The 21,950-nt window shown below is 31.8% G+C and overlaps 1 protein-coding gene across 1 annotated transcript; it reads right to left on the bottom strand.

The window, feature by feature from the left end:
* LOC134706031 (uncharacterized) lies at positions 1-16,230 on the bottom strand. The gene is made up of 5 exons (XM_063564740.1): positions 16,064-16,230; positions 13,653-13,812; positions 3,246-3,343; positions 2,378-2,551; positions 1-175 (listed from the first exon to the last, which is right to left on the bottom strand). Exons 1-5 carry the CDS (start codon positions 16,135-16,137, stop codon positions 1-3), a joined length of 681 nt encoding a protein of 226 aa, XP_063420810.1. The 5' UTR covers positions 16,138-16,230.
* Positions 16,231-21,950: the final 5,720 nt, after the last annotated feature.

Here is a 21,950-nt window from a genome sequence, read left to right as displayed (position 1 = left end):
TTATATCATACCTCGTCTTTTGTCAGCGTCTGATACTTTAGGTGGTGTTGGTGATGGTGATCTAGACTTAGGTTTAGGTTTATGGGCTACTGAGACAGATGTTGTATGGGAACCTACAGGTTTATATCCCATACTCTCTAACTGGCTCCTGGCTGTTAATTCATTATTGTTACACCTAAAATAAAAACATGTAAAAATGTTTATATCCCATACTCTCTAACTGGCTCCTAGCAGTTGATTCATTATTGTTACACCTAAAATAAAAACATGTAAAAATGTTTATTGTGTGGTATTAACACAAACCATTTTCATAGGTTGAGAGCCTTTTATTATTTAACCTTCATCTGTAATGCTCAAAGTCAAATATTTCGAAATTTTTTAGGGGGTTTTACATTCTTTTTGAGAACTGGTAATGATGAAAAAGCATGTGTTCTTGACATGTTTGAACAGTTACAGACAAAGACAATGATTGTTTTACCATAAGATAGATGAAGATTTATACTAAAGAAACATTTATATTGTAGGGTTTAAATTTCATGGTTTTGTATCTTTATTAGATTTCATGGGGATTTAATTTCATGGTTTCTAGTAAATTGCAGTGATATATTATATATTATACAGTTTAAATTTCATGTCACAAATTTCTGCTTTTTCAGTATACAGTACATTTCAAACTACATGCATCATTGATGTAGCCTGCATACTTCTACATAAAGAAATACTATCAGAAAACATTACAGATGTAAATGAAACATGGTTGAAACCTGAAAGTACATGTATGTTTGTTTGCCCTTATTCCACCAATTATTTTCTTTTCAGGTGGATTGGATGAGAACGTGGAAAATAAGTTTATTTTTCCATTTGTATGAAAATTTAGAAATGAGTTTCATTCGCAATATAAAAAACTTTAACCTTTTGCCAAATAACAGTTCATTTCTTCAACAGTCAGGGGACTTACTGAAATAAGTGATTTCTAAATCACTTATTTGAGTAGCAAATTCGAGGTTTTATCAAAAATTGGGATTTTGTAGTTTTTTCAAAATTTTAAACACATAAGTTAACAAAGGTTTATGCCTTTGATGCTATCATTTAGCTGAAAATTCCATTTTAGTTGAAAAAATGCTATAATAACGGCTTTACATAATGAGCTGATACTTTCTTCAAAGATTTTTCACAGCAGTGGGAGTATTTTTCCTGTGAAGTTCAAGGTTTCATCTTTCAGATTATGTAATAAAATTCTACTGTTCGCGATAAAAATTTCACTGTTCGGGGGTGTTGAAATAAGTGTGGGTTATTAACAGAATGATACTTAAGGAAATGATTTTTGGGAAGGAAATTGAGGTCTGATACGTAAACAAGTGATTTTTATGTCATTATCCTAGATTCAGTACAAGGTCATCACCTGAAATGAACTGGTCATCCTAGACAACACAGATGTTGGTTCTGATAAGTTTAGAAACATAATTAGTCCCTGGATCATTTGTATTCTATATTTAAAGCTACATTAAAATTAGATCACTTCTTCTAGTGATTGATTTGTACTACTTAAACAGGTGATTATTAAAGAAAGACAACTCTAATTTCCAACCTTTATGGAAATAATGTTACTTGAATCAGTGATTTAGAAAATCACTTGTTTAAGTAAGTCCCTGACTGTTTAAATCATGGTGTTTTGATTGAAATTTTTACACTGAAGGTTACCAGAGTTCATTCCATTTCAAATCTTAGGAAAAAAAGACTTCCCCAATAAAGCAATTTTTAGTTATTTCTACCGAACTATTCACATAATTATGTCATAACATTTTGTATGTATGTGTCTGTCACAAGTCAGAAGTCTGTACATTGTAATTCAGTGGTAGTCATTAGTTGCTATATATATATTTTTTTTTTGGTTCATTTTTATGTACATAATAGTTATAAAAAGACAAATATACCAGGATTATAATTTAGTACGCCAGACGCGCGTTTCGTCTACATAAGACTCATCAGTGACGCTCATATCCAAATATTTATAAAACCAAATAAGTACAAAGTTGAAGAGCATTGAGGATCCAAAATTCCAAAAAGTTGTGCCAAATACATCTAAGGTAATCTATGCCTGGGATACGAAAATCCTTAGTTTTTCAAACTAGGCTGTTAGTTTTATAGCTTGAATTATTTTACCTTTGTCTTTTCCATGCCTTTTATTGCTGACTATGCAGTATATGCTTTGTTCATTGTTGAAGGCTGTGCGGTGACCTATAACTCCCAATTTCTGTCATGTGGTCCCTTGTAAAGAGTTGTCAATCACATCACATTTTTTTTCAGTTTATTTATTCATACCCAGCAACTAAAACCCTATTTATTTAATAACAGACAAGTTTATAGTTATTCTTACCCAGCAACTATATCCCTTATAATGTCAAAACGGGCAAGTGGGTAAACCTTTTGTAACTTCTTTACAATATTATCCATTTGAAGTTGTCCAGCAGATGAATGGTCAGTTTCTCTTATGGGCCTATGTCCACTTTTAGCCAGATGTGCTCTTGCTTCCTGAACATTATTATCTTTCCTATAATATAATAAAATAAATTAAAGTTTAATTATTACTTTCTATATATAGATACTCAAGATCTATTACTTTCTATATATAGATACTCATGAACTTTAGCTCTAAATGTCAGCATGATTGCACTCTAAAATGGTTTTCATTTGATATTCATGGTATACTTTAATGAATTATTAAAACATTTATGATATATTTAATGACGTTATGTGAGCAATATATAACAAAGTTTTATTTTCAGTCAATTTCCGTCATTATTGATTTCCTATTTATAGCTGATGCTATGTACTCTTTGTTCACAATTTTTATGTCTTTCTATATTCAAAAAGTAAAATATGAAAGTTTAAATGAGTGCATGTAAACACATATACATATATATACCGTATATAGATAATGATATTACTCCACTCAAGGCATTTAAAGTAGTCCTAAATTTTTATATGGTGTTACACAGAAAATAGGGAGAAGATTTATATCAAATGAAATGACTTATAAGCAATTGATTCATATGGTAAAACAAAAACTCCTCAATCCAGTTAATAAAATCTGTTTAAAATAACATGAATAAACAGTGCTTTTGTTAATTATGTTCTTACACTCACAATCTCAAGCCCAGAACAAAAACTCACACCTCAATACAAGTTCAAGGCTCTGGTTTGCATATGAATAGTAATTACTCAATGGTAAAGTGTGTACCTACATCTTCAGTACGACTCTGAGAGTGTCATCTGCCACATCTGGAAACATTTCTTTAAGGTTGATAAATTTGACATCCTGATGATCAAGGAACGTCTGCTCCTGTAAGAATATATATGGTCATAATTAAAAAAATTTTTATCTAATATATGAGCTGCAACAGATAGAAATAGACCTTATGCAAATGAATAATAATACATCTATTTAGAGTTTGCGAAAAGTGGCGGTCTTTAGGATTTTACCACTAAAATTTTGCATAGGACTGACACAATTTTAGTAGTTTTCAATAGAACTAATAGTGAGGATCAGCAGATTTTCTTCAAGGACTACCAGGGAAAAAAAGATTTTGCAAACTCTGTCTATTAAATGTCTATTAAATAACCTATTTCGGGTTGAAAAAAACTCTACGAAAAGTCTGTAACCATTTGAAAATTGAGTTGTTAAAAAAAACCTACAAAACAGACCAACAAACATCTTATAATAATTTCGTATTTTAATGTTCCAAACCTTAAATCAAAGTCATTTACACATGCACTTGCATATTAAGGTCTATTTTTATCCGACACATATCATAAGTGTTGATATCTGTGCTCATTCCTTCTTGTATCACACTGTGTGTATTGTATGTATTATACAGATTTACCTATTTCCCAATTTTCATGTGCTTATTTTTTTTTAGTAATTCTACTTAATTTACAACAACTTCTGTCAATAATTTGTATCTCTTTCCAATATATATATAAACATATCAATATACATTTTTTTTTTGAAATGCAAAACATTATATGTGTTAAACTTATTTGGTCCATGAGCATCATTTAGCTGAAGGAGTAAGTAACAAGTAACACTTTCCCTTTCACTTCTTTTATTATGATAGCAAAAATACAAAGCCACATATATGATTGCATCAGTCTAATGCTGGTTTGGTGTGTTATCAAATTTTTGTGATCTGAATCAAACCATTCTGTATTCATGACAGATATAGACCGACTTTTATTCACAAATTTAAATCCCTCTATAAAAGTGAAATATCATATTACCTGGTTATCTAGTACAGGTAGAATTAAAAATGTTTTCTTAATGTTAGTCCCGATCAGGTACAAATATTCCCTATTTTATCATGTTTACTTACAGGTATGCAGACATTCAAGAAAAGTGAAGGAAAATATCTCTTGCCGACTGAGGTGACGTTTGATCAACTGAAGGTATTCATAATTTCTCAAATTTTAATGTCATAATGTCCTTTAAGTCTGTATGATCATGATGATACAGACCATATCATGAAAACTAATTACTTTCGTTTTGTTTTAAAAAGAAAAAATTGTCAAAACATCAATGAGATAGCAACCCAACAACAACAAAAATCAATGGATGTGTAGAGGTTAATAAAAATGTCTTAAACAATAAACAAATATCTATACTAAACATGTATTTTAAGCTCTTAATGACTCTAACTACACATGTATATATACATGTAGTCAAGAAGTAAATGAATTAAAAGAAATCATTAAAGGTCTGATTTCAAAACTAAATTGTCTGACACAGGTTATCAATGGACAAAAAACATTACAAAATCCCTTAATGATTTACTAATAATTACATTAGATGTATGTTTCATTATAATACATTATTCTGATTGGCTAACTAGCAATCTCGTGATATTCCGTAATCAATTGCATTACACAATGCAACTTTTCATTCATGATGACACGAGGTCCCACAATAAAATGCACAGGTAAATGAAATAAAAACTTGATAAAAGGCGTGCTTTTGTGATCCTATAGGTGACCAGATGCTCCGCAGGGCGTAGCTTTATACGACCGCAGAGGTTGAACCCTGAACGGTTGGGGCAAGTATGGACACAACATTCAAGCTGGATTCAGCTCTAAATTTGGATTGTGATTAAATAGTTGACACAGCATAGGTTTCTGACACAGAATGAATGTGTTCTTATGAACTTAAAATTTTTGTTTTCTCTTAGAGCAATTCACTTTGCTGTTGAATATTAATCCTCTCAAAAAAATGTTTGAAGAAATTTTCTTTTAATTTATGAAATTTCAAATGAGAAAAATTAAACCCAATTTTTTATTCACATCCCCCTTTCCCTTATTCCAAAACTAATCTCAATTAAAATATTCTAATGGAGTTTGCAACAATAACTACTCATTTAAATACATCATAAAATATTAAGGTGTAAAAAAACTGCTTGTTATCACTGAATGGTAAAGATTATTTAAATTTATCAGTTGGTAGTAAAAAGTGAATATACATTGTATATTGTATATAACAAAGATTTAAGTTGATTATGGACAAAGAAAGATAACTCCAATTAAAAAAAAATCTTGCAATAAGATATTTCTTGCTTACTATTCTGGACAAAGAAAGATAACTCTAATTAAAAAAAAATTTGCTATTTCACAATATTGTGAAATAAGATATTTCTTGCCATTGCACAATACTGTGCAATTGAAAAGACTTGCTATTGCACAATACTTAATATAATAGTTTTAGATCCTGATTTGGACCAACTTGAAAACTGGGCCCATAATCAAAAATCTAATTACATGTTTAGATTCAGCATATCAAAGAGGCCCAAGAATTTAATTTTTGTTAAAATCAAAATTAGTTTCATTTTGGACCCTTTGGACCTTAATGTAGGCCAATTTGAAAACTGGACCAAAAATGAAGAATCTACATACACAGTTAGATTTGGCATATCAAAGAACCCCATTTATTCAATTTTTGATGAAATCAAATAAAGTTTAATTTTGGACCCAGATTTGGACCAACTTGAAAACTGGGCCAATAATCAAGAATCTAAGTACATTTTTAGATTCAACATATCAAAGAACCCAACCGATTCATTTTTTGTCAAAATCAAACTAAGTTTAATTTTGAACCTTTGGACCTTAATGTAGACCAATTTGAAAACGGGACCAAAAGTTTAGAATCTACATACGCAGTTAGATTCGGCATATCAAAGAACCCCAATTATTCAATTTTGATGAAATCAAACAAAGTTTAATTTTGGACCCTTTGGGCCCCTTTTTCCTAAACTGTTGGGACCAAAACTCCCAAAATCAATTCCAACCTTCCTTTTATGGTCATAAACCTTGTGTTTAAATTTCATAGATTTCTATTTACTTATACTAACGTTATGGTGCGAAAACCAAGAAAAATGCTTATTTGGGTCCCTTTTTGGCCCCTAATTCCTAAACTGTTGGGACCTAAACTCCCAAAATCAATACCAATCTTCCTTTTGTGGTCATAAACATTGTGTTTAAATTTCATTGATTTCCATTTACTTAAACTAAAGTTATTGTGCGAAAACCAAGAATAATGCTTATTTGGGCCCTTTTTTGGCCCCTAATTCCTAAACTGTTGAAACCAAAACTCCCAAAATCATTCCCAACCTTTCTTTTGTGGTCATAAACCTTGTGTCAAAATTTCATAGATTTCTATTAACTTAAACTAAAGTTATAGTGCGAAAACCAAGAAAATGCTTATTTGGGCCCTTTTTGGCCCCTAATTCCTAAAATGTTGGGACCAAAACTCCTAAAAATCAATACCAACCTTCCTTTTATGGTCATAAACCTTGTGTTAAAATTTCATAGATTTCTATTCACTTTTACTAAAGTTAGAGTGCGAAAACTAAAAGTATTCGGACGACGACGACGACGACGACGACGACGACGCCAACGTGATAGCTATATACGACGAAATTTTTTTCAAAATTTGCGGTCGTATAAAAATGTTATTATAAGTATTGAATGCCTTTTTTCGTAACTTTATAGGGTTGTAAAAGCGTTGACCGTGCGCACATTTTTAGTATGAAGCACTTCCGCGCTTCATACAAAATGTACTTCGGTCAACGCTTTTACACCCCAATAAATTTACAAAAAAGAGCATTCAATTCTTAAATAAAGTAAACTATGGCTCATAAGATTATATTTATGTTTTTAGGTCATGGCATCAAGTAACTCTATACCCTGCCGACCATGTAACCAAGGTAAACGAGGAAAACGAGGTCGAGACAACACTAAAGCTGACTTCTGGTGTTATAACTGTGATAAAGGATTATGCTCAAGGTGTTCAAGTCATCATAAAAGAATGAAATCCTCATCCCATCATAACACCATAGATATCACAATCTATAAAAACTCTACCCCTCCCATTGGCTCTATCAACACAGAATGTGATACACACCATCAGCAGCTCAACTTGTACTGCACAAATCATTTCATGCCTTGCTGTGATGAATGTATTTCCATTTGTCATTCAAAATGTATAGGAATAAAAAGTCTAGCTAGTGTAGTGGAGAAAACTAAAATTGAAAAGTCCAAAGAATCTGTAGAAAAAGATATAAACTCCATCACATATTTCTTGGATAAACTGGTTAACAGTAAATCAGAGAACGTAAAAAGTGGAGAAGAACAATATAACAGTATTAAGGGATTTGTGAGTAAAATACGTAATGATATCAATAAACATTTAGACCACCTGGAAAAACAGTTATGTAGAGAGGCAGATATTGTATGGGGTCAGGAAAAATCAAAATTAACAAGTTTGATCACTGAAATTGAAGATAAAACGAAACAACTTAAGGAAATGCAAGATGATTTAAAAACATTTACAGAACATAATTCAAAACTGCAATCATTTCTAGGAGTTCATCAGATTGAACAAAAAGTTCATCAATGTCAACAACATGTTGAAGATATGAAAGGCAGTGAGAGGGTTAGTGAAGTTAACATCAAGGTAGAACAAAATGATGAGATAGAAAAAATATTTAGTGAATTACTATCGTTAAAATCATTAGGAAAAGTGAACGTTGTTAAAACAGAGTTAATATTGGAGAGAGAAACAAATGTGAAGAGGGAAGACATTGAATTCTATGTACAATGTAACCTAACCAACATGACAATGAATATTGATACAAAGACCGAGATTGGAAAGGTTTTTAGCATGATTAGTGACATAATGTGTCTGATGGATGGCAGATTTATAGTCATTGAATGGAGACAAACAGTTAACCTACTATCTCCTGATGGCAAATTTCAGAAACAATTACCAATACAAGGTAATGCCATGAATGTTACACAGATAAACCAGGACAATATCGCCATAACTTTTCCTGATGAGAGATTGATAAGGATCTTTAGTATGAAGAATGAAGAAGTTATCGATGGTATCAAATTAGACAAAGAATGTCGGGGAATATCATTCTACAATAATTCTCTTCATGTTGGTTTGAGTTATGATGAAGTCCGTATCATAGACTTGAAGGGTAATACACTGAAGTCAATACGGGTAGAGAGTAAATCAAACCTGTATTACCTGGTTTACTGTAATGGCAGAATAATCTACACTGACTATGTAGAAAATGTAGTATACTGTGTAGATGGATCAGGTAAACAGATCTGGCGATATACACACGATTTATCTCGACCAGAAGGACTTTGTGTAGATACTTATGGTAACATTATTGTAGCAGACTGCGACTCAGATAGAATAATAGTAATATCAAAAGATGGACAGGATAGTAAAGTACTAGTCACCGGACTGAAGAATCCAAAGTGTATTTATTTATACAATAACAATTCTAAAGGTTTTTTTTGTGCTGAAAAGGGTGAATACTTGGCATCATTCAATCTATCTTATGAATAAATGTGGAATGAAAATTCAAATGATGATACTTGTATAAATTGTAAATGAAGTATCAATGAACCTGAATATTAGTGTAGATTAATCGTATGTCAGAAGACATATAGGAATCATATAGACAAAATGAAATGAAGAATTGAATGATTATTTTATATATAGATATAGGTAGATGTGGTGTGAGTGCCAATGGGACAACTCTCCATCCAAATAACAATTTAAAAAGTAAACCATTATAGGTTAAAGTACGGCCTTCATATACATGTATAAATGTAGCTCTCTAAGTTGTTCCTTCAGTTCAGGAAAATTTAGCTTAGACTGATTTGGTTATTCTGCTTTTATATAAGTGCCTCTTGGTCATGTATAACTTATAAATTAAAAAAATTTCAGTTGATTATGACAGAAATATACAAATTACAGGCATGACCCCCTGTCATTGTATGAAGCGTGGAAGCACTTCATTCTAAAAACGTATGCACGGTCAACGCTTTTACAACCCTACAAAGTTACAAAAAGAAGCATTCAATACTTATTATTAGATTTTTTAGCTAGGATCATGAAAACACAATTTTTATGAAAGTTTTATTTAATTTACCTGTGCACTTTATTGCGGGACCTCGTGTCATCATGAATGATAAATTTTATTGTCTAATGCAATTGCTTACGGAATAACATGTGATGTGCAGTTAGCCATTCAGAATAACGTGTTATCTTAATCTTAATCATATGTTAAACAATGTTGAATGCAGATCAGTCTATCTACAATAATAAACCATTTTGATTTTAGAAAATTAATTTGAGAAACACATTGTCAATAGAACAAGAGGCTCTCAAGAGCCTGAATCGCTCACCTTAATTCTTTTGGTTAAATCTCTCATCAATGATTATTTTGGCTTATCAATTTATTTAAATGTTTTTTGGATCGTCCTATTTTCTTCAAAAGCCAAAAAAAATAATAATTTTCTCCTATGTTCTATTTTAGCCATAGTAGCTATGTTTCTTGACATACAAGGAAATAAAATATAAAATTTATACTAGATACTCTGAAACTCATTTAGCATAAGTTTGGCTGAAATTGATACAGCAGTTTCAAAGGAGAAGATTTTTTAAAGCAAGTCAACATGATGAACAAATTGTGAAAAAAGTCTTTAAAGGGCTATAACTCCTTAAGGGGTCAATTGACAATTTTGGTCAAATTGACTTAATTGAAGATCTTACTTTGCTGAACATTATTGCTGTTTACAGTTTATTTCTATCTATAATTATATTCAAGATAATAAACAAAAACAGCAAAATTTCCTTAAAATTATCAATTCAGGGGCAGCAACCCAACAACAGGTTGTCTGATTCATCTGAAAATTTCAGGGCAGATAGATCTTGACCTGATAAACAATATAACCCCATGTCAGATTTGCTCTAAATGCTTTGGTTTTTGAGTTATAAGCCAAAAACTGCATTTGACCCCTATGTTCTATTTTTAGCAATGGCGACCATGTTTGTTGATAGATCAAAACTTCGGATACAATTTACAAACTAGATACCCTAAGGAACATTCAGTTAAAGTTTGGAAGTGTTTGGTCCAGTAGTTTCATAGGAGAAGAATTTTGTAAAAGATTTTTAAGATTTACGAAAAATGGTTAAAAATTGACTATAAAGGGCTATAACTCCTTAAGGGGTCAACTGACCATTTCCGTCATGTTGACTTATTTGTAAATCTTACTTTGCTGAACATTATTGCTGTTTATAGTTTATCTCTATCTATAATAATATTCAAGATAATAACCAAAAACAGCAAAATTTCCTTAAAATTATCAATTCAGGGGCAGCAACCCAACAACAGGTTGTCTGATTCATCTGAAAATTTCAGGGCAGATAGATCTTGACCTGATAAACAATGTATCCCGGTCAGATTTGCTCTAAATGCTTTGGTTTTTGAGTTATAAGCCAAAAACTGCATTTGACCCCTATGTTCTATTTTTAGCAATGGCGACCATGTTTGTTGAAAGATCATAACTTCGGATACAATTTACAAACTAGATACCCTAAGGAACATTCAGTTAAAGTTTGGAAGTATTTTGCCCAGTAGTTTCAGAGGAGAAGATTTTTGTAAAAGATTACTAAGATTTACGAAAAATGGTTAAAAATTGACTATAAAGGGCAATAACTCCTAAAGGGGTCAACTGACCATTTCCGTCATGTTGACATATTTGTAAATCTTACTTTGCTGAACATTATTCCTGTTTACAGTTTATCTCTAAACTTCGGATACAATTTATAAATTAGATACCCTAAGGAACATTCAGTTAAAGTTTGAAAGTATTTGGCCCAGTAGTTTCAGAGGAGAAGATTCTTGAAATAGTTTACGACGACAGACGACGACGGACGACAGACAACGGACGCCAAGTGATGGCATAAGCTCACTTGTCCCTTCGGGACAGGTGAGCTAAAAAAGCAGGCATTGTAAATGTTTGCAGTATATTTGAAAATGATATTCATTTATTCTTCACTACCAAAAATAAACTTAATATAAAAAATAACTTAAATAGATCTAAAATTATTTAAAAGGTATAATATCAAAACTTATAGTCAGGAGACAATTATTTTTTAATTAAGCTGTTTGTTCAACTAGTTTTATTATTTGTATATTTTACCTGAGACACCTGACCTGTAAGTTATATAATTTTAACACTTCAATGCATTCAAGATGTCCCTTTATCCTTGGCTAGTTTTTGAGTAATACCTTGTGTATTAAAAAAGCAACAGGGGGTATGATGATGGTCATATAGGGCCACCATGGTGAACATATTTTTTATGGCCACCATTAATAAGATAAAGTCACAGGTAGTACTGTAATTATTTAAGAGTAAATCACTTATTTCAGCAAAGAAAATAAATATTTAAAAAATACTTATTACAAATACTGGTAGTCCTTAATACAGTCATCACTATACAAATTGTCAAAATAAAAAAAAATAAACTACTGTTGATCCATTCTTTAACATTGGGTATCAATTTTTGTTAATTCATGGGTTTAGCAGAAACATGAATCTATATGTTCAACGAACTACAACATGTACAATTTTTATATAGGATTGTATGCAGACTTTACCAAAACCACGAAATTAAATATTCTTGAAAGTGTAAATTTTCCTGAATCCAAGAAATTGATATAAGAATTCTTTTCAAAAAAGAAAAAAAAAAAACACTATTTTAAAGCGGTACCTAACACTCTAGGGAGATAACTCTGTAAAGTCATCTAAACGTTTTAATTACGTTGTGTTGTAAAAGGAATATTTAGCTTCTCAATGATCAAAATTGGTGTTTGTCAAACTGCTATATAATCAGTGTAATTTTTCTGACATGTCACCAGTTAACAATGGTTAACCAAAGTTACCCCATTTAAATAATAAGTTGATGCCCGTAAATTATCAAGTACAAGAAACTGTTCTCCTAAATACAAACAAAATTAGGTACTGCTTGTTGAGTGCAGTTTCTGGATTGTAGAAAAAATGTACAAACTGTAGTTTTGATATGATAGTTTTCAGGGTTGGCAAAAACCCGGGTTTTATGAGTATTGCCCAGCCCAGTGGGAAATACTGGGAAAACCCGGGTTTCACTGGGTTTTTGTGGGTAATACTGGGCAATACTGGGTAATATAAAATCAAGGATTTGTATAGTCTAACTATACAAATCCTTGATAAAATCCAAGTCTGAATTTATAGAGGATTCAGTGATCAAACACAAATTTTATACATTTAAGATATATATATAACCTTTTTTGTTTGTCTGGATTGGTAAAACTGTAAATCATAAATCAAAAAACTGTTTTTTACATAAATATAACTCCCATTAAGAATTAACAATTACATGTAAGAAAAATAACATTTAAATAATGTATATATGTACTGTCACTAATTAGTAAGTAATTATTCTGATTAGAATGCAGATTTGTTTATGTAACAATAATCAGTTCTTTCAATTCTATAAGTGTTAATGGCATGACCCCTTAGGGTGTTTATTTAGCAATATGACAAATGTATGAATGCATAACATTTAAATTAAAAATTCACTTAAACATTGCAATAATTTTTTTTTTTCGAAGTATTGATTATTGAAACAATGCTTGGTACATGTAATTAACAAGGTTTCCTTAAATGTGCAAATCTTGTATTCCAGCTACATAGAAGGGAATGAAACTGAATTTTCATTCTATTAGAAATGACTGTCAATGGTTATCTGTATAAAAAGTATATATTTAGCTGTAATACTATGAAAATACACCAATACTTTACTATTTTATATTGAAATAAGCTTAAAAAATCATATTGCCCAGTAATGCCCAGTATTCCTCATTTCTGGGAGTATTGCCCAGCCCGGGAAAACCCGGGTTTTCCCACCTGGGAATTCCCAGGCGGGTAATACTTTGCCAACCCTGATAGTTTTATTTTCAAAAGTAAACACATTTATTCAAATGAAGGTTTTGCTGAATTTGTTATTAAAAATGTACATGTTCTTTTTGTTTCCATGCATGTTCTTTTAAACAACATATATACAAAAGAAATTACAAAAAAAAACTTTTCAATGAACCAATTCTCCTTGCTTGTTTCTTAATTTTAACTTAAAATGACATTTATGAGTCAGTAGCCATCTATTTTTATTTTCAAAAGCTCATAATTAATCTAAAACTAATAAATGTGATGAATATATAACCATGATAAATCAAATATTCATGTATAATGTGTAGACCTACCTTCTTAGGGCCAATACCAGAACCTCGGAAACCAAATACTGGTTGACCTGCAGCCGAATGCTTTGGATTTGGTGGAGGATGGTCCTTTGGTTGGTTGGCATAATATTGTGGACGTGGATCATGCCAGGTGGTAGATTTATCAGAGTGGTTGATAAAAAAGCTGAAATAAATTGTTGCATAAATTAAATACAGCCATATATCAAAAGTTTATTAATGACAGATTATTTCATGCATGATTCAGCTGGCCCCTAAACAGAAATGTATATTATTTCTAGTGTGTGAACATCATGAACATGTAGGGGGCAAATATAAATGGGCACTATCATGTTTTTCAGTGAACAGACCTTTATATATCCTATATATTTTAGGCTTGCTAGTTTAATGCAGACCTCACAACTTCCAAGAAAGGCCTTAAGGGGGGACATTAATGTTTTGCATTTGAATGCATTTAGAACAGAATGTCACTCTTATGTCTTGCATTATGATGCTAATACATGTAGATTAACCTTAAAATCAAAAATTGAATTTTGTCACTTTTTTGTAACTTCTTCACCTTTCATTACTTTTATCTGTACATTTGCTAAATTATAATTTACTTATAAGCATGATAATTAAAGTATGAAAACTTGCTACATCATGTACATGTAGTGTTGAGTTTTGCAAAGCCAAATATAAAGGATCAGAGACTCAGAATCTAGATTCAAACTTCAAATTTTGAATGTAAAATTGTATGTGAAACAAGGCCTACTCGGACAAAAAATAGTGCACTTGATGTCATTGATTACGAGAACTAACCATCTCTCGTCATGTCTCACTTGCAACCTAAAAAAATTGCAAAAGAATCCATTTTTAATTTTAATTTTCACTCCACTAAACTTTAAACCCTGGATCCACCCCTGAGAAATACATTTATATTAACCCTCTTGCAGCCAGTATGTTTTTCAAGGTTTAATACATTTCATGTGCCATAAAATACAACAGCTTGACGTCTGTGACCTGAGATGTCAAACAATGATGTTATTTGATATATGACATCACACAACAATGACCGTTACATGTACATTTGTGACCCATTGACAAATGATTGAAAAAAATTATAACACTGTTTAATCTTTTATTTTTTTATTTCATTGAGATACATGTACAGCAATGAGGATCCCTGGACAAGCTTGCATGAATTAAAACATGGACATCATGTACAATGTATGTGTCCCTCCAGCACAATATTTCATCACAGGTGCTTGAGGACAGGATCCTGTATGAGCCCTATATAGTCCCTCCCCCTTTTTTTTTTTTTTTTTTTTTTCATCATTTATCTCAGATTTTTCGATATATATCACTTATTTGTACCATATATATACTAATATACCATATTTATACTCTAAATATGCATGTTTACTATCAACGTGAATCTCGACTATAGAGCGTAGTCGAGATTCACGTTGATAGTAAACATGCATATTTAGAGTATAAATATGGTATATTAGTATATATATGGTACAAATAAGTGATATATATCGAAAAATCTGAGATAAATGATTAAAAAAAAAAAAAAAAAAAAAGGGGGGAGGGACTATATGGGGCTCATACAGGATCCTGTCCTCAAGCACCTGTGTATTTCATTAGTGAACCCGTACTTAGGACATCTCTAATGATCTGAAATGGAGTATCATAAACCAACTGGGATTTGGTTTGCATTTAACTTTTATATATCTACATGTAGTGGATGCTAGGCCTCAAAACTTTCCAAACAGCACAGGTTAGTCTGTACACAGAGTAGTTTTTGAGGTGAAAATACAGCCATATCATTGTCCATTTGTTATGAAGAACCTTAAACCACAGGCACTTGTTTCTATACATTGGAAGACCCACTATCAACATATAGCTACTTGTTTCTATCCATACACCTTATCGCTATTCCCGGCTGACCCTGCCACTTGAACTTTTGACGCATACAACAATCACTTTTTCATTGTGGCGTCAGCTATTTTGTTTTATGACGTCATTATTTTACGGGAACCTGTGTGATATTCAGTAATGGCGGACAAATAGCGATAAGGTGTATTGGAAGACCCACTATCAACGTATATTTATGTAAATATAAGTTGATATTGGGTCTTCCAATAGATAGAAACAAGTAACTATATGTTGATAGTGGGTCTTCCAATGGATAGAAACAAGTAACTATACGTTGATAGTGGGTATTCCAATGGATAGAAACAAGCCTGTGCCTTAAACAGTTAAAACTGTACAACATAATTTTAATAAGTCCAGATAATCATGCCGTCTGCTGCGGGTATTTTTCGATTTTGATTTTTTTTTATCCCACATTGACAGGAAGGCGTCCCAGAAAAAAATTAAAATAGCCTTGCCAGACGTCATAATTATTTGCCATTTATGTATTTTCATACTATGCTTTTTGATTCGCATCCCAACGAGCTTCGAAACCAGGTGGCAGTGGAGGTATCCACGTTTGAGTAGACATGATGCTTCTTCCTAACGTTCTTTTCTCTTATATATTGGACCTACGAGCTGACACTTACGCCTGTTTAGACGTTTGTTTATTTTGAAATATGACCGGAAGTGAAATGTTTAGATAAAATGTCTAAATTGTGTATGCTATACCGAATTCATGATTTGTAATGGTACGTTCATGCGTTGTAGATTTCCAATGGGCTTTATTACAAATTCAATATAAATTATAGGATAATATTATGTTTTTGCGTAAATATTTGTTATAAAAATTAGACCCAAAGAATATCAAACATACAGATATAGATGAAACTTTGTTATAACATTTTTGGCGGACCCTTCAGAGCAAGGATTTATATACATTACAAATCCTTGTCCAGAGTTGCCAGTGATTAAAAAAAATGTGTATTCTAACCAGAGACATATAATAATATTGTATCATTATATTTGTCTCTGTTCTTGCGAAACAAAAACCCATCAGTCAATAATTATAATAAAATTGACAAAAATAATTAATGGAATACATGTATTTTCTAAAATATCTTTTTAATATTTTTAAGTGAAGACGAATACTTCATGCGGAATTGTCGAAATCTTTAAAGATTTTTTTATTACAATTTTACCACTACCAATGATGATAACATACATGACATATAAAGGGTACCCACATTGCACCTTATATTTTGAAAGTTCTTACCTACGGTTTTTTTATGATCAAGACAAAAGTTTCCACCTTATGTTTATTTTGTAGATGTTTCCCTATATATTTAAGTTATATAGTGGGGTAAAGTCCCACCAATCTAATTTTGAATCCATATTGGAACATTGAAAAATGGGTTGGAATATTTCTATCAAATTTGGAATATTGTTTCCAGAAAGAGTCTTATCTTTTATTCTTCTCTTTTTTTTATTTATATTTTTTTATTTTTATTTTTTTTTTGGGGGGGAGGGGGGTTGGAGTAGGCATTTCTTGCCCCCTTAACAAAATAATGTATATTATAACAATCTAATAGGGCCTTGGCTTATCTCGTCCTTTTTTTTTAAAAATAATTTCAGATACAAATTATTCTGTTCTGCTATCTTTTCGATGTCTTTCACTCGTTGTTCTGAGTAGAGAAAGTTCCTCTTATCTCTGACATGTAACCAATGGTCATGGCATCTCTTAACATTCTTATATAAGGCCTCATTGTCTTGTTTCTCTATCAGTCCTTGTTCTTTAAAGGTGTCACACTTTGCTTTTAGTATTGTTGTTTCTCCTTGAGTTCCACTTCTAGCAAGTAAGTCTTTTGTGGAAGGTGTAGTGTGATTTTTTGTATTTTTATCTCCCCTTTTTTTCTGTTCGCGGCGTTCCTTTCTTTCTCTACCAGTTGTCGATTGATCTTCGACACTTAACATGCCTAAAGGAGAAGCGGGACCTTTTTGGCGATGATGTGGCTGTTGGTAGTGGAGGAGCTTCATCTTTCTTAGTGATTAGCTCAGCCGGTGCGTCCGTTGCCGAATCTGTCTCTATTGGTTGAGCGCTATTGCCTAGCTCATCATCAGATTTTCAGGAGTCATTGTCTAACATTTGAGATGGAGTTCCAATCTCTGGCCAACAATGCCCTCAGTCTCTATCTGTATAGATACACCGTTGTGTCTATATGATCCTATATCTTATCCCTTATAACCATGAATTTTTCCTCCAATGTGTCGTGTATTTCTATTGGCTCTTTTTTTCCGTCAGTTTATCAATTTTCTCTGAACTTTTAGATAATCATGGATTTTGTCCAATTTATTATTTATCTAATTTAATGAGAAATATAATGAATTATCTCAAATATGAATTAAGCTGAGAATATCCCTGTTTATCTGAAAATTCTCAAAAAAGCTGAATTATTTGAAAAAAATCGAGATAATCCCGGTTTATCGAGCTTAATGTAAAATAGTGAGGTAACCATAGCTCCTCTGAGATAAACCTAGTTTATCTGAAATAATGTAGGATTATTAAAAAAAAAGTGGTCCAGGCATGTCATAGACCTCCAAACGACCCAATTTTAGCTCTGTTTACAACAGTTCAAACGCAAAATAATAGCTACCACATGTACGACATGTGATCGATACCGTTAAGTTTAAGAAGGTTGAAGGGATTTTTACCAAGTAACTCCAGTGGTGTTGATACACTAAATTATATTTTTTTTGGGTCAAAAATCATCAAATATCTTAGTTGTTTTTTTTTTATATCATTTGTATATTGCCAACCTAACATGTAATGTATCGACCTTACTCCTCTTTATTGATGCCAGCTGTTAAGGAAATTAACCCATATTAATTTCGTAAGACAAGTATACATACATTGAACTTCTGGAAATAAACATAAAGATTGGCGGAATGATTTCAAATGAGACACAATTTAACTTGAGTCAAGACGAACGAGGAAGTAAAAAGTAAAATAACAAAAATATTCAACTCCGATGAAAATTTCAAAAAGAAAATCCTTGATTAAATTGAAAAAAATCAAAAGATCATGCATATCAAACGAATGGATAACGATTTTCCTATTCCTGACTTGTTACATACATTTTCTGATGTAGAAAATGGTAAAACATTATAATTAAAATCACCATAGGGCCTTCAACAATGAATAAAACATATACCGTATTATAAGAATAAAAAGGGCGTGACTAAATGTATGACATTTTTAAAAGAGAAAAAACAAAACGCACGATTTCTGTAAAGGTTTATTAACGGAAACAATATTGACAGAAAGCAACCAGCGACTGCCACTGAATTGCAAGATCCTGACTTTGGACATGCACACAAAGAATATGGCAGAGTTAAATATGCTTGAGCGCTCCCTCTCCCTCCTAAAAAAAACACCCCTCCCCACGCACACACAACATACAAGTCACTCGACCTGAGAGAGTCATTTCTTTCAGTTAGAAGTATTCTGCATTTATCTCAAAATTGAATGAAAAATGTATCGTTGCATGATGTTAATTCTTGTCAGATGATTGAATAAGGTCAACTATATATATATATTTGTCTCAGTTAAGATTTGCACTGCCAGAGCGGTACTAAAATAAGATGGTAATATACGAAGATGAAAGTTATTAAATTATTGACCCTGACGAAGGCTATTTGTTTAAGCCGACATATTTGTCAACACGATGTTATAACATCATCTTCGTATATAACCATCTTATTTTAGTGTCGTTGTGAAAATCTTTAGACTTATCTGCGATATATCGTCTATTCTAGACGATCCGGTACATATTAAATTTGCTAGTTGGCCCTTTGTATAGACTTTTCCATCTATATAAAACAGCATATAAAACATGTCAAATTAGCCTACATTGGTAAGTACGTTACGATCGAACTTTGGAAATCCTACCATAACAAACGTTTGAACGATAATGGAAACCAAAAAAGATGTTAACACAACTTTTATATATTACTATATTTCAAAACATTATACTGATGTGAAACTAAATCTGAAATTGACGTACATTTTGTAAATTACTAATTTATTATTCTCATATCACCCATAAAGGCTCAATAATGGATATATTAATTAAATCATTAATTGAAACCCGTATTGATTTGAGAATAACAAATACGTACTGTTTCGTCACAAAGTTGAAAATTTGGTTTCACGTGAAGGTCATCTTTTGAAATTTATAGTTTGAATATCCATTTGGGTGATATTCTCCACTTCTTCAGCTATTGACGTCAGTGAAGTTCAGATTTAGTTTTACAATAATATTATGGTTGAACATATAGGTTACAGTAGGGCTGAACATTTATGGTCAATATGGTCAATATAATTTGAACTGCAGATTTGAATTTTTAAAAGGAATAAGAAATTTGAAAACAAGATATTCCAATAACGACGGGTGCCACATGTGGAGAGGTATCTGCTTACCCTTCCGGAGCACCTGAGATTACTCCTACTTTTTTGGTGAGGTTCATGTTGCGTATTCTTTAGTTTTCTATGTTGTGTCATGTGTACTATTGTTTGTCTGTTTGTCTTTTTCATTTTTAGCCATGGCGTTGTCAGTTTGTTTTCGATTTATTAGTTTGACTGTCCCTCTGGTATGATCTGGTATCTTTCGTCCATCTTTTGCAAAAACCTCTAGGCCAACTAAACATACTTCACATTCAAAGCTTACACCACATCTTGCTATTCCGAGCGAAACATTAATAACTCTCGATACAAATTGATAACAAAATAGCTAAATAAGTTCCTTTAAAAAGGCATGTAATCATTATAAGATATACAACAGAAAGTAAAATATCAATAATACCGAACTCAAGGAAAATTCAAAGCGGAAAGTTCTTTATCAAATGTATTAACAAAAAAGTCCCTTATCAAATAGCAAAATCAAAGGGAATCAAACAAATGGAAATCAACTGTAATATTCCTGACATGTCACAAGAATTTTTCTTATGTAGAAAACTATGAATTTAACCTTGTTTTATAACTATATTAACCCCTTACTTAGTCTTGTATGACAGTCGCATACAATTTCATTATATGGACAATGCAAACAAAACAAACAGACATAATAGGTGAAAAGTCAAAAATTGAGGTAGAGCAGTCACCATTGTGTTATAATCGTAATCACTATAAACATAACACATATATCAAGAGAGAAAAAATGCATATAAACAAAAGACCTAATAACGCGAGAGTCTATATCATATTACTTGAATTGAAATTTTTTAATTGAATCTTGTTTATGGTGGAGATTTATTTCCCCGAGGGTATCCCCGTAGTCAGCACTTTTTGTGCTGACATGAATTATCATTGATATGGTTATATTTATGAATTAACTGTCTACAAAATTTAGAATTTTTGAAAAACTAAGGCTTTTCTACCTCAGGCATATATTACTTTAGCTGGATTTGGCAAAACTTTTAGGAATTTTGGTCCTCAATGATCTTCAACTTCGTACCTTATTTGGCCTTTTTATTTTTTTTGGATTCGAGCGTCACTGATGAGTCTTTTGTAGACGAAACGCGCGTCTGGCGTATATACACAATTTAGTCCTGGTATCTATGAGTTTATTTACAACCACTGGATCGATGCCACTGCTGGTGGAGATTTATTTCCCCAAGGGTATCACCAGCCCAGTAGTCAGCACTTTTTGTGCTGACATGAATTATCATTGATATGGTTACATCTATATATTAACTGTTTACAAAATTTAGAATTTTTGAAATACTAAGGCTTTTCTACCTCAGGCATAGATAACCTTAGCTGGATTTGGCGAAACTGTTATGAATTTTGGTCCTCAATGATCTTCAACTTCATACTTTATTTGGCCTTTTTTAAACTTTTTTTAGATTCGAGCGTCACTGACGAGTCTTTTGTAGACGAAACTAGCGTTTGGCGTATATACAAAATTTAGTCCTGGTATCTAATAGTATGATGAGTTTATTTACTTCTATTTTTATGAACTTTTATAATGATAATAAAGTATATAAAACAAAGGGGTTAGTTTTGAAGAGTCAATACACTACTGCATAATCATATCAACCAGAGTTTTTCTTCAGATTAAATGGTCCTTTTATAAATCTGGTTGAAAAATGTGGTACTGCAACTAATCTAAAGCCTTTCTCTGTAATGCAAAAGGGGACATATACTAGATGTACTTATAGTTGCGGAAACTGTGATGAAAAAATTGACGGTACACATTTTATTGCACCAGATGCACAATGCCAAAATATTGGAAAATACAAACCTTATAAATGAGTGATGAGATGTAAATTTCTCCTCGATGAAATCTATGTACGTTTCAGCATGTTTATCGACAGGTTTAATGGATTCAAATGGGCACCAAATAC

The sequence above is a fragment of the Mytilus trossulus genome, chromosome 2 (assembly GCF_036588685.1).
Source record: "Mytilus trossulus isolate FHL-02 chromosome 2, PNRI_Mtr1.1.1.hap1, whole genome shotgun sequence".
Taxonomy (NCBI): Eukaryota; Metazoa; Mollusca; class Bivalvia; order Mytilida; family Mytilidae; genus Mytilus; species Mytilus trossulus.
The sequence above is the reverse complement of the archived record's forward strand: the minus strand, read 5'-3'. Positions and strand labels throughout refer to the sequence as shown.

Excerpts from the sequence above, each read along its gene's own strand:
- LOC134706031 (XM_063564740.1), bottom strand. The coding sequence starts at position 16,137 with ATGTCTACTCAAACGTGGATACCTCCACTGCCACCTGGTTTCGAAGCT. Across the intron at positions 13,813-16,063 it reads GATGCGAATCAAAAAGCATA|CTTTTTTATCAACCACTCTG; the intron begins GTATGAAAATAC and ends AATTTATTTCAG. Across the intron at positions 3,344-13,652 it reads CTGGTATTGGCCCTAAGAAG|GAGCAGACGTTCCTTGATCA; the intron begins GTAGGTCTACAC and ends ATATTCTTACAG.